General features: G+C 39.2%; 1 protein-coding gene across 4 annotated transcripts in view; it reads right to left on the bottom strand.

The window, feature by feature from the left end:
* The window catches only part of CNOT10 (CCR4-NOT transcription complex subunit 10), a 64,995-nt gene that overhangs the window by 28,303 nt on the left and 22,661 nt on the right, over window positions 1-14,031 (bottom strand). For all 4 annotated transcript variants that reach the window (XM_059939077.1, XM_059939078.1, XM_059939079.1 and 1 more), the window contains exons 6-10: window positions 11,952-12,038; window positions 11,314-11,397; window positions 9,730-9,847; window positions 6,654-6,803; window positions 4,334-4,536 (exon numbers count right to left, since the gene is read on the bottom strand). In XM_059939077.1, coding sequence (XP_059795060.1) covers window positions 4,334-4,536; window positions 6,654-6,803; window positions 9,730-9,847; window positions 11,314-11,397; window positions 11,952-12,038 — 642 coding nt within the window. The remainder of the gene's footprint in view (window positions 1-4,333; window positions 4,537-6,653; window positions 6,804-9,729; window positions 9,848-11,313; window positions 11,398-11,951; window positions 12,039-14,031) is intronic.

Raw genomic sequence — 14,031 nt, 5'->3', positions numbered from 1 at the left:
AAAATAATCCAGTACCTTTCACAATTACTCTAAGAAAATTCTTAAGATCCTTAAGATTCTTAAGATCAATGTGGAGTTTTGGGTGATACAGGAAATGTCTGGTAGTGAAGAGAAGGGTACATGAGTCTGAAAGTCTGCGATATACACTGCACTTTATTAGTATAAAGTCTGAGGTAATTATGAGGAAAAAAAGCAATTCAAGAATGACTCAAGTGGGACTCCACTGCAGGGGGTGCGGGTTCGATCCCTGGTCAGGGAACTAAGATCCCACATGCCACAAGGTGCGTCCAAAAAAAAAAAGAATGACTCAACTAACAAGGTCTTACTATATAGCACAGCACAGAGAACTACTTTCAATATCCCATGATAAACCATAATGGAAAAGAATATATATAAAAAAAGAATGTATTAAAAAAAAAAAGAATTACTCAAGCATTTATTTAGAATGATTTATTTGGACCATTCTGTGCCCCAGGCACCATGCTGCATGTGATGGGCACGTCGATGTCAGAGTAAGGAAAATAAAAGCCACAAAAACACAGTGAACAAGAGAAGGGAAGCAGCTACACTTCCTAAAACACATATCTTTTCCTTCTTAATTCAAAGTATTAATTAAAGTGTCAACAACATATACACACTAACAAGCTATATATGTCAAAATTTACGTGGGCACAATTCTTACCTTCTAGGAAATTAAAATTCTAAAGCCCTGTAAACATTAAACTGATAAAAGCTACTTACACATACACATAGTTTTTTTTTTTTTTTGATATTTCACTACAATACATCATCTCACTACAGAAGCTTGGTGGTGCCAGTTTCCTTTATCTTCCTCCTTCACTCTAAGTCTCCGATTTACCTGCATTTTGTAAAGTCCTGCAGATTCTCATACACAGGAACAAACTGGAGCCAATTCATAGGAACTTGCAGAGATAAACACTGCCCTGCAAAAAGTCCATCTCTAAACACAAATGTTTCTGTACTATTACTTCTTGCTCCGTAACAGAACTTTCTTATAGTTGTACTTCCATATATGTATGACTTTTAACAAGGATTCACTTGTAGATTCATTTTAGAAAGAAAGTATTACATAACACAAAAAATACAATAAAACTGACTGGAACTAATTTTGTCTTGAGGAGGCGGCTAAGGAACATTAGTGAAAAATAAGAAAGAGTGGATATTCTGAACCATGATAGGAAGGCCTTCTCTTCTGACCTTTTTTCCTGGTGGGGGGATAAGTTTGTGATGGTTTGTTCATACTCTCTTCCCTGATCCTTAAGGCTGTAGAAGCTGATCAGATGGCTAGATATAGATAGAACTAAAAATCCACAATAATATGCCATAGCTTCAATAATAGATCAGTAGCCAAAAAAGTGTGCCAAAACAGTCTTTCTTTTTTTTTTCTCTTCTTCTTTCTTTCTCTCTCTCTCTCTCTCTCCCCCTCCCTCCCTCCCTCTCTCTCTTTATTTTTTTCTTTCTTTATTGCTGCGTTGGGTCTTTGTTGCTGCGCGCGGGCTTTCTCTAGTTGCGGTGAGCGGGGGCTACTCTTTGTTGCGGTGCGCGGGCTTCTCATTGTCATGGCTTCTCTTGTTGCAGAGCACGGGCTCTAGGCGCTCAGGCTTCAGTAGTTGTGGCACGTGGGCTCAGTAGTTGTGGCTTGTGGGCTCTAGAGCTCAGGCTCAGTATCTGTGGCACACAGGCTTAGTTGCTCCACGGCATGTGGGATCTTCCAGGGCCAGGGCTCGAACCCGTGTCCCTTGTATTGGCAGGCAGATTCTTAACCACTGTGCCACCAGGGAAGCCCCCAGAACAGTCTTAATGTAAAATAATGATTTGTAATTTAAGTATTTGCAATTTTATAGTGTCTTGGCAGTAGGAACTGCACTCAAGAAATACAAGTTTCAGAAAAGTAAATGGTTCATGGTGATTTTTTAAGTAGCCTTCTCTCTCTTTTTTTTTTTTTAGAAAGAAGGAAATTCTACCATTTTTAATGAATGAATGAATGAATGAATGAATTTGGCTGCATCGGGGCTTAGCTGTGGCACGTGGGATTTCTGTTGCGGCGCTTGGGCTCAGTAGTTGCGGCATGTGGGCTTAGTTGCCCTGCACGTGAGATCTTAGTTCCCCGACCAGGAACTGAACCTGTGTCCCCTGCATTGGAAGGTGGATTCTTAACCACTGGACCACCAGGGAAGTCCTAAGTAGCCTTGCATTGGGTCTTCGTTGCTGCGTGCAGGCTTTCTCTAGTTGCAGCGAGCGGAGGTTACTCTTCATTGCGGTATGCGAGCTTCTCATTGTGGTGGCTTCTCTTGTTGTGGAGCACGAGCCCTAGGCACGTGGGCTTCAGTAGTTGTGGTGTGCGGGCTCAGTAGCTGTGGCTTGCGGGCTCGAGAGCGCAGGCCCAGTAGTTGTGGCGCACGGGCTTAATTGCTCCGCGGCATGGGGGATCTTCCCGGACCAGGGATTGAACCCATGGTCCCCTGCATTGGTAGGCGGATTCTTAATCACTGCGCCACCAGGGAAGTCCCTGAGTCTATGTTTTTTATCTAGCAAATCTTTTCTTATATATCATACACTGCCCAGGTAAACATAAACCCTGCATCTGCCAGAAGAGGTCTGAAACAACATGCATCAGATAATGAGGACAAAATGACCTCTTTGGCATCACCAATTTAATAATTAAATTGGTTCTGTTTATTAAAAAATGGATTTATTTTGGAAGGTACAAACTGCTCTGTTCAGCATCCTTTTTGTCCTGAGTAAATAAATGTTATGAAATTTTATTTGGAGTTCATAATTTCTCCTCTTGGGATTTTCCTCAAGTGTATTTTGGGGTTGTTTTTACTGTCTTTTCGGTCACCTCAGGTTTTATTTTACAGTCCTTTTTTTTTTTTTTTGGCTGTGCTGTGCGCAGCTTGCAGGATCTTAGTTTCCCAACCAGGGACTGAAACTGGGCCCTTGGTAGTGAAAGCACTGGACGGGCAGGGAGTTCCCCACCTCAGGTTTTAGAAAGAGGAGAAGCACAAAGATAAACAGATAATTATTTATAGCAAATTTCCTATTAGTAGCACAGACTGTGAGTGTTCTGGTATCCACCAAGTTATGACAACCAAGTCATCTTTACCATCGTTTAAGTTACAAATTTAGAACTTTCTAGAAAAAATGGGAGGAAAAAACCATCAGAATGGAATCCATAGAAGAAAGACAATCCTAAAAGTACTACTTCTAAAAATAAGTAATTTTAAAAGAAAATGTTAAACCTTACTAAGGCATCCAACACTGATTAAATTCATCACATTAAAGAGAATAAGCAATTTCTACAGATTCTTGTTTTAAAAAAGTGTAAATTCTGCCTAGAGTTGTTTATCAGCTAATTTAAGAATTATCTAATAAGAACGTTGTCCCTTAAAAGGGACAATGAAATAAACCATTAAAGCCTCAAAAACAACATTCATCTCTTCCCCCAGTGGCATACTCAAATCATAAACTACTTTAAGTATCAAGTGTGAAAACTGCCAGGCAAACACACCTCTTTAATCCCTTTAGTTCCTGTAGTTGCTTTTCAGGAAGTGTTATCACCTATGGTAAGCATGCCAGGCAAAACCTCAGGATGCCATACCCCCCACCTCCACAGACCTGATGAGCCTGAGTCTGGCAACGGCGGGGGGTAGGGGGTGGCTAGGAAATGGGGTGGTACAGACATCTGGTGATTCTGATACAACCTGTCTTTCCCCTACCTCCCACTGACCCCTCCCCACTTGAGATTCAAAAGGCTTTCACCAACTGCCGTTTGGAGATAATCTAGGCATGGACACTAGTGTAAACTGGCCTATTTCTCACGGCCACCGTGGATGAACACGTGTCAGAGAGAAACAGCCTGGTAATCCACTAACTTGACAACATTTACTGAATCAAAAGTAAACCCTGCCGGCATGGAGGAAGCACAGTGTAAAGCGGTTCTTTCCACACTCACTGTGTTATCAGCAGCCCTCCTTTAATCACTGGGCGCACACACCACTCTCACGCCAGCTGATGGCGTGGCCCCTGCCCCAGCAGCTCGCAGACCACTGTTTCAACAGATATGACCTTCTTAACGGCTTCAACTTTTCAACATGACTGCTGACACATGTTGCCGTGCTCACCAAGAGTCAGAAAGTGAACACATGACTTCATGAAACTAAATTTTGTTCAACTGATAAAGAACAGAAGACTATCTTTACAAATTCCCTGAGAGTTAAAAAGGGGAGGAGGTCTTTATGTGACCAAGTATTTATTGCTCTCCATGCAACAAGTGGGGGTGGGGTGGGGGTTCAAAAAGACAGAGACTCACCCCCTTATTGGCAGCAATGCAGCACTCAGCCAGCCTCAGCCAGAGGCGGGGGTTTGCATGGTAAACCTGAACAGCTTCAATCAGACACTCAAATGCAGCAAGAGGCCTTCCAATGTGAAGCAGCTGAATCCCACAGTTATACAGCAACTCATACCTCTTGTTGGTTAGTAATGTACACATGGGTCTTCCTGAAAATTTTTTGCCTGATGATAAAAAGCAGATGAGAATCATCAGATTTAAAATAACAGCTCCACTGAAAACATTTATACCACTAAGTACTCAACTACTGCCTTTTTGACACCAATGACCCCAATCCCCAATTTGAAGTTGTAAACAGCTCTCACCACAATGATGATTTCCATCCCCAACCCCACAAATATCCTCCAGAGGCATCTCAGTTGTCTGTGCTTGTGGGGCCAGAGATGTGTCTTCTCATTACCAGCTCCTCAGGCAACAATGTTCCAGGAAGGCAAAGACCCACTCTCACTCCACTGAACCTTACACTACCTTTCCACACTTTTAGAGCCTGCAAGAAGATTCCACTCTTTTTCACTTTCAGTTCAGTTAGCCATGTTATCATTATGTGTTTTCTTAACCAGAAGCATTCAGTTAATCTTAGGGTGTTGAGGAACTTTACCACGGAAATAAAAAATTAATGTACTATACCTACAATGACTATTGTTCACTCATTCTTTTTTTTAAAAAAATTAATTATTTATTTTTGGCTGCGCTGGGTCTTGGTTGCTGCACACGGGCTTTCCCTAGTTGTGGCGAGCGGGGGCTACTCTTTGTTGCGGTGCATGGGCTTCTCACTGAGGTGGCTTCTCTTGTTGAGGAGCACAGGCTCTAGATGCGCGGACTCAGTTGTTGTGGCTCGTGGGCTCAGTAGTTGTGGCTCGCAGGCTCAGTAGTCGCAGTGCACAGGCTTAGTTGCTCCGCCGCATGTGGGATCTCCCCGGACCAGGGATCGAACCCGTGTCCCCTGCATTGGCAGGCAGATTCTTAACCACTGCGCCACCAGGGAAGTCCCACTCACTTATTCTAACTTTTGCAGGCCATAATAAAATGAGACTAGGGAATTCCCTGGCAGTCCAGTGGTTAGGACCTGGCACTTTCACTGTCGGGGCCCAGATTTGATCCCTGGTCAGGGAACTAAGATCCCACAAGCCGAGTGGTGTGGCCACAAAAAAAAAAAAGAAAAAAAGAGACTGTGATTTTTGGGATACATTTTCCATCAATTAAAGTCTTTAAAATATTTTAAAAAGCAGGACTTCCCTGGTGGTCCAGTGGTTAAGACTCCGTGCTCCCAATGCAGGGGGCCTGGGTTCGATCCCTGGGCAGGGAACTAGATCCTGCATGCTGCAACTGAGAGCCCACACAAGGCAGCAAAGATCCCGTGTGCTGCAACTAAGACCAGGCACAGCCAAATAAATAAATACATAAATATTTTTAAAAACAATAAATATTTTTCAAAAAATTAAAAAATTTTTAAATATTTTAAAAAGCTAAATAATTGCCTGATTTTAAGCATTTCAGATCAAGGATCCACATCCTATGAATATTAAAGGAATAAACTCCAGGAATTTGCTTAAAGATTGTCAGGTGCTGTCAACAGTATCACATTTGAAACCGTGAAAAGAAGCTAGAATAAAACTAGTTTGGCACAGTCAAGAAATCTCAGCAAGGGCTTCCCTGGTGGCGCAGTGGTTGAGAATCTGCCTGCCAATGCAGGGGACACGGGTTCGAGCCCTGGTCTGGGAAGATCCCGCATGCTGCGGAGCAACTAGGCCCGTGAGCTACAACTACTGAGCCTGCGCGTCTGGAGCCTGTGCTCCACAGCAAGAGAGGCCACGATAGTGAGAGGCCCGCGCACTGCGATGAAGAGTGGCCCCCGCTTGCCACAGCTAGAGGAAGCCCTCGCACAGAAACGAAGACCCAACACAGCCCAAAAAATAAATAAATAAATAAATAATTAAAGGTGCTAATAATTAAAAAAAAAATAGAAACCAGGGATCTCTGGCTGATTTACCTTTAAAAAAAAAAAAAAAAAAAACTCAGCAAAATATTTTGCTTTATCACATTTACCATATGGGATTACTGACTTTCAAATCCATGAAAAAGTGAATGTAGCTTAAACTTCTTTAATTATTACTCAAAGGAGCAACATCTACAAAAAATCCCCAGAGTCAAATTTTTGGGCAGGATCAGTGTTAAGTGTATGTAAGAACACATGGCATGCATTTTAACCAGATGCTTGCTCTTTAAAATCGTATTTTCCTCAAATAGTAAAATATAAACTGTCCCCCTTTAATGGGCTTACCTGGATCAGTGCTACCTGCACTGAGCTGTGCACAGACGTTGTCATTCTCCTGCAGAGCCTTTTTAAAGTAGAAAATTCCCAAATTGTGCTTGCTCATGGCAAAATGGATACAACCAAGATTATTCCAGAACATGCACCTCAAGCATTCACCTGAGAAAAACATACGTAAGTTTATCCACAAATTTTATTGTTGATACACATCATACAAGAATCAGGCTTAGCGAGCAAGAGTTAATTATATATGCAATTCTACTCAGTCCTTACAGAACAGTTTATAAGGCATTTGAAATTTAGGAAACATCTGAAAATTTTGTAAACTCCTTTTCTCTTAAAATCTCTTATTAAAGGTGATAAATCAATCCTGCATTTTGATTTTGTTAGCCTGTTTAGTTTTTTCTTCTGATTTAATTTTTAATAATCATAGGCAAATGATACAAAAATGCAAAGGACAAGAAGTATTTATTAGTAACATAATATGTACGCACTGCATCCGCACAACAAAATATTATGTACAAACTGGAAGGAATGCAGCAAGCTACAGAAACAGTCAAAATATATTAAATGAAGAATAGCAAGTATATGTAAACAGAACATGTAAAATCCTGCTTTGGTTTGTTCAACCCTAAGTCTCCACTCTTCTTTCCGTTCACACTCCTTTAAATATGACTATGGCTGAGCATCTATCTTCCCATGTGTGTTGGGCATTTGTATTTCTTATCCTGTACACTTGCCTCTTCCTGCTCTTTACCCATTTAAAAAATTTGGTTACAGATGTTTTTCCTATTGGTTACCTGCTAGTGTGTATGTTATAGAAACCTTCTGTCACATCTGTTTCAATTATTTCCCTCCACTTCCAGTTTGTCATCTGTCTTGTGACTAGGTTCAGAGGGTGTGTGTATGCTTGTTTTCAATCATAAAAAGTTTTACATTTTTATGTGGTCAAATTTAGTAATCTTTTCTAAACTGTATGGTTCTTGGATTTTGGATAATGTTTAATCGAGGCTTCCCCACCACAAAAATAAAATATTCATCCAAGTTTTCTTTTGCTGTTTTTATGATTTTATTTTTACATTATAATCCTGCATCTCTCTAGATTTTATGTTGGTGTAATGAAAGCAATCCAGGTTTTTCTAAATTGTTTCTTTTTCTAAATGGTTTCCCAAACATTCCAAAACAATTTACTGATAGTCTGTCTTTTCCTCAATGATATAAAACACCCAACTAGATTGATAAAATTAATAATCAGAATATTCATTCAATGCTAAAAACTAAAGGTTGGCCTCTGATATATTTTAAAATTAAACAATGAGAATATTTAAGAAAAAAAAAACTAGGCTGAGGAAAAAAGAGTAAGAAATACACTAACATGTTTTAAAGGAGGTTGCTTCTGGCGAGTGGCATTATGAACAATTTAGGAGAAATTCTATTCCCAAATCTTCTCTAATAAGCCTATTTTATCAGCAGCAAACACTGAATTTTATGTGTGGGAAGCAAATTAAAGATTTTAAAATTAATACTATGAAAAATATCAATACATTAAAGTATATAACTATATATAAAATCTATCCTATTAGATTATCATAACTGTTGACTAGTCAACTACATGTCCTGCTCCATTTTAAAGACTGACAACATCTGAAATTCTGAAATCTGTGTCAAGACAATTCTAAGTAAAATTTCTGCAATGTATATTACCTGTTTAGTCTGAGAGACCGTTCCAGTTTGGGTGTTAGAGGGTCTCTGAGGGGAAACTATGACAATAAAAACATGAAAAATAAAAATTTAACAGAATCAGAAATGGGTACTCAGAACAAATGGAGTACCCAAGAGAATTATAATGGAAAAAACTGCCTTTCTCCATCCTCTATGACTCCACTGAACTGAAGGGGTGAATGGGGGAAGGTTTGAGTATGCTTGCATGTGTGTTCTGTGCATTGGTCTGAATAGAATCTCAAACAAAACAAACACTATATTCATCCTTTGCATTCTGAACTTGGTACAAAATATTTTCAATAGTTTAACCTTGGGGACTTCTCTGGCGGTCCAGTGGTTAAAGACTTCGCCTTCTAATGCAGGGGGTGCGGGTTCGATCCCTGGTTGGGGAGCTAAGATCCCACATGCCTCGTGGCCAAAAACCAAAACATAAAACAGCAGCAATATTGTAACAAGTTCAATAGAGACTTTAATTAGATTTCTTTTTTAAAATTAATTAATTAATTAATTAATTAATTTTTGGCTGTGTTGGGTCTTCGTTGCTGTGTGCGGGCTTTCTCTAGTTGCGGCGAGCGAGGGTTACTCTTCATTGTGGTGCACGGGCTTCTCATTGCAGTGGCTTCTCTTGTTGCAGAGCACAGGCTCTAGGGCACGTGGACTTCAGTCGTTGTGGCACGCAGGCTCTAGAGCGCAGGCTCAATAATTGTGGCGCATGCGCTTAGCTGCTCTGCGGCATGTGGGATCTTCCCGGACTAGGGCTTGAACCCGTGTCCCCTGCATTGGCAGGCGGATTCTTAACCACTGTGCCACCAGGGAGGTCCCAATAGAGACTTTAAAAACGGTCCACATTAAAAAAAAAAATCTTAAAAAAAAAAAAGTTTAACCTCATTTCTTGAATAGTTTAACCTCATTTCCTTCTTCCCCATAAAACAGCAATGATATGAACTTAAATGACAGCTGCAAATTTTACCTTTCATTTTACTATCATATTATTCACTGCTTTTATGCGAGAGAAGGGAAAAGTAAAAACATTATGATCTCATTTCCTTAAAAGGACTCATTTCACAAAGCAAAAGACCAAGGACCTTATGCCCTGGACATAATTTCGAAGCTGGTATTAAAACCAAAATGATAGAAAGAGCATGTGAAGTGAAAGAAAAGTAAAATAAGAAGGGAGGCTTCTTTTAAAATGGAAATGAGTAATAAAATAAAATACCAGGAATTTTCTGAAGCAGCAATAATAAAACATTTTCATTTAAAAAATTAGCAAAAATCACTCTGAAGAGCAGTCTAGGGAAAAAAACCAAGGAACAAGGCATAAGAGTCAGGAAGAAAATACCAAAACTTCACAATTTTCTTTTACCTGTTTTCATGAATCCTGGATGCTCAGCAATGTTTGAACTATTCAACAGCTTCACAGCTTTTCGATAATTGCCTCTTAAGTACTCAAAATTGCTTTTAAGAAACAGGGAGGGTGCGGACTGTAAAGAAAACATAAGTTTCTTACAGTTTGTACTCAGATGCCTAATGTGAGATCATAATCAGACTGTTGCACTGGCATGTGGTCAAGAGCATACATGAGTCACTTAAGCCACCGTCACAAAAACTATGGTCTCTGAGCTTTCCATTGCTCTCACAATCTAAAACAATGAAACCTGGCAGAGAGCACTTTACAAACTGAATTATTAAAGGTCTACCTAAAAAAATACATACAACATATATGAGTAAGAATACAGTCTGCAAAATATCCACTGTCTTCATCTATTACACTATTAACTGAAAGCCAATTTAACAGCAGAAACTAAGTCCTTCATTTTAATGGTTATCACAGAGACTGGTGATCTCCCTTACTTTTTAGGATATAAATACACCTCCATTAGAACCCAAAGAAGTACAAATAATCAAATGCTTTTCCAAGTGGGGGAAAAAAGTGTCATTTTATGAATGGAAAAATTCCCTAACAGAATTCCTTATTTTCAAGGGCTAATCTTGCTGTTACAAAAATCATGCTTTAGATCACAGACCACCTTTTGCTTCTCCTAAAACTTCCTCCTGAAGTTTTCCCTGATTTGGGTATGACTAACAATTATTTATTTTCCTGTTTGTCTCTCCCCTCTGACTATGGCATCCTTTAAGGAAGGGAATCATGTCTTTCCTCCCAAGAAAGGTTTGATAATGGCTGGCTGGCTACTTATACTTAAGCCTTTCCCTCTTAGCCTCAAGTCTACCCTTCAGGTCTAGGCTACAACTGTTCTCAAAAATCACTTGAGTAAAACTGACCCAGTGGCCAATCTGGATCCTGCCTGAGATTTCTAGAGTCAAGTTTCTTGAACTATTCCTTCTATAAACCGTATCTCTTTATGATTTCACACTTTTAGTTAACAGTTTTCCTAAACGTATCTGTCTCTTCCCTCTACTGTCTTTAAAAAAATTACTTATTAGTGGAGGGATGGGGTGGAGGGAAATGAAAGAGTAATTATAACTCAAGTACTCTGGCACTAATCAAACTGAAGGTATTGTCAAGCCAAAGATCATTTGGAAGGGGAAGGTTTGGGTTACAACCAAACTGTTTATCTTCAATAAATGTTTTGAGTATAATCTAAAAAAATCCTAAAGTGTCTAATAACAGTAAATGTTTAAGTGAATTGTGATAAACCACTCAAAGAATTCTGGATAGCTATTCAAAATGGTGGTTTTGAAGGCTATATACCAAAGGGAAATGCTTGTTATAATTTTAAGTGAGAAAAGTACGATGTTAAATTATAGACACAGTATGATCACTACTTCACAACTCAATATAAAGGTTTACAGCTGGCAGTATATATGCACTATAATAGACTGTGATAAATTATTTAAAACTGATAATACCTATTGTCCAAATAAGAAAATTTAGGACATAAAAGCTGCTAATCGAAAAAAAAAAGAGAAAACTCAAGAAGAAACTTACATTCCCAGCTGTGTTCATGACAGACTTGATTTCCCTTTTGCATGCCTTCAGGGACTTCATTTGGATATACGCTCTTACTTTGTACTGTCAAAGGAAAAACGCTAGTATGTAGGAACTGTAGTGGATTTACAGATGCTGAAGCAATTTTACTTTCTAGTTAAGAAAATTAAACCCAATCTGTTCACAACAGTTATACCAGTTACTTGCAAAAGTGAGTTTAAAATTATCTTAAATAATCTATTTTTATTGTACTCTTGGAATATACTTTTAAAAACTAAAACATGGCAGGATGAAATTTATAACTAAGTTCCAAGCAAAAATCCTATTAATTCTTAACTGCATATGCCTAACTAACAATGAATTTTAAAATTCTACAAACTAATTTTTATCATCCAATACATTCCCAGGCCATTTCTCTCAATTTTCTATAGAGAAGTAAAAGAAATGACATTGCATTATCATCTTGAGCAAAATATATTTAGAAGGATAAATGTGCTTCTAAACTGTAATACTTCAAAGCCAAATAAACATACATGCCTTGAATTATTTACTGCTCTCAATGATCTATCACATTCTTCATCATTCATAACTACTAGTAAATACATGTCACATATAACTTCTCTTAAAATTTATGCTACCTGATGTATCTTTGACTTCGCAGCTTCTATTAGAGCTCCACTTTCAGCTTTATGATTAGACCCATCTTTGTTGCTGTTATTACCAGTCTGTAGGGTGGTGAAACAAAGTTAACCAAAATTAAATATTTTTGACCATAATTGAAATCACTGATTTCCAAGTGAGCTAATCTAAATCACCTAGAGAACATTTTCAAAATTCGGAATCCCAGGTCCCAGAGATTCAGGTTTAACTGTTTGGAGTGGGTCACAGATGTAGAGAACAAACTTATGGTTACCAAGCAGGGAACGGAGGGTGGGACAAATTGGGAGACTGGGATTGACATATATACACCACTATATATAAAATAGATAACTAATGAGAACCTACTGTTTAGCACAGGGAACGCTACTCAATGCTCTGTGGTGACCTAAATGGGAAGGAAATCTAAAAAAGAGCGGTTATATGTACACGTATAACTGATTCACTTTACGGTACAGCAGAAACTAACACAACACTATAAAGCAACTATACTCCAATAAAAATTTTTAAAAAAACAGTTTGGAGTGGGTGACAAGAAACTCTACTTATAAGAAGCTCATAGTTTAGTATAGTGATGGGCTAGGTTTAAAAAGGCTGGCTATTGGACTTCCCTGGTGGCACAGTGGTTAAGAATCCGCCTGCCAATGCAGGGGACACAGGTTCGATCCCTGGTCTGGGAAGATCCCACATGCGGTGGAGCAACTAAGCCCGTGTGCCACAACTACTGAGCCTGTGCTTTAGAGCCTGCGTGCCACAACTACTGAAGCCCACGCGCTCTAGAGCCTGTGCTCCCCAACAAGAGAAGCCACCTCAATGAGAAGCCCGAGCACTGCAACGAAGAGTAGCCCCCGCTTGCCGCAACTGGAGAAAGCCCGAGCGCAGCAAGGAAGACCCAAAGCAGCCAAAAATAAATAAATAAATAAATAAATACATTTATTAAAAAAAAAAAAAAAAAAAAAAGCCTGGATATTACTTGGTCAGAACTCAGATTGTCTTTCTACAACCCATAATAGATCATGTCATTCCCTCTTTAAAAACTTTCTCTGGGGACTTCCTTGCTGGTCCAGTGGCTAAGACTCCACGCTCCCAATGCAGAGTGCCTGGGTTCGATCCCTGGTCAGGGAACTAGATCCCACATGCTACAACTAAGAATTCGCACGCAGCAACGAAGATAATGCGTGCTGCAACTAAGACCCGGTGCAGCCAAATAAGTAAATAAATTAAAAAACAAAACTAAACTTTCTCTGGTATCAACACTGCCAACATCATACCCTAAATACCTAGCAAAGTATTCAAAGTCCTTCATGATCTGACCCATATTTGAGCTGCCAATCTCACCCCAATGATCTCCATCACATCCCTCAGGTACTCCCCAGGTCAGATTACCAGAAATCCCTCCCACACACCACTCTCACTCCTTCTGTACTCTCTACTCTGCCAGGATGGTCATCCTGCTCCATCTTTCCTCTTCTGACTTGTTGAACTGTTACATCTTTCAAGGCTCAAATCAAACATCCAAACTGCTCTGAAACGTTCCCTAACCTCCTTCCTCCTTGTCATGAACAGATTTTGCTCCATCTTTCTCTTCCCACAGACGTGAGCTCCTTGAAAAGCAACAACTGCAGTGTTTTCATTTTTGTCACCTTAGTACCACCTCATAGAGCACACAGCATCTGCTGAAATGAGTTATATTTCATCAACTATTACAAGTACTGAATATAAAAACGAAATATTTTACTACACAACACTGTTTGGGAATAATGCTAAGATTATTTAACTGAACTCTCAGATATACACACTTGTAAAAAGTAATGCTAAATGTTTATTTTTAAACCTCAAGAACTTATACAGGCAGAAAGAAATGTATTGATAATCTGTTTTCTACAAACACTCCTTTTTCAACAAAGAAGCAGGAAGAGGAAGAAAGAAGGATCATCCCTTGGCGGCCAGAAGCACAAGCAAAATGAAAAACACAAGAATGAAGATGTATTCTTAATTTACACCAAGTGTCTCCAGAACGTGGTGAAGCTTAATTGTCATAAATATGTCCTCTTTTTGAAG

The sequence above is a fragment of the Balaenoptera ricei genome, chromosome 11 (assembly GCF_028023285.1).
Source record: "Balaenoptera ricei isolate mBalRic1 chromosome 11, mBalRic1.hap2, whole genome shotgun sequence".
NCBI classification, from domain to species: Eukaryota; Metazoa; Chordata; class Mammalia; order Artiodactyla; family Balaenopteridae; genus Balaenoptera; species Balaenoptera ricei.
This window is presented reverse-complemented; position numbering and strand designations above follow the sequence as displayed.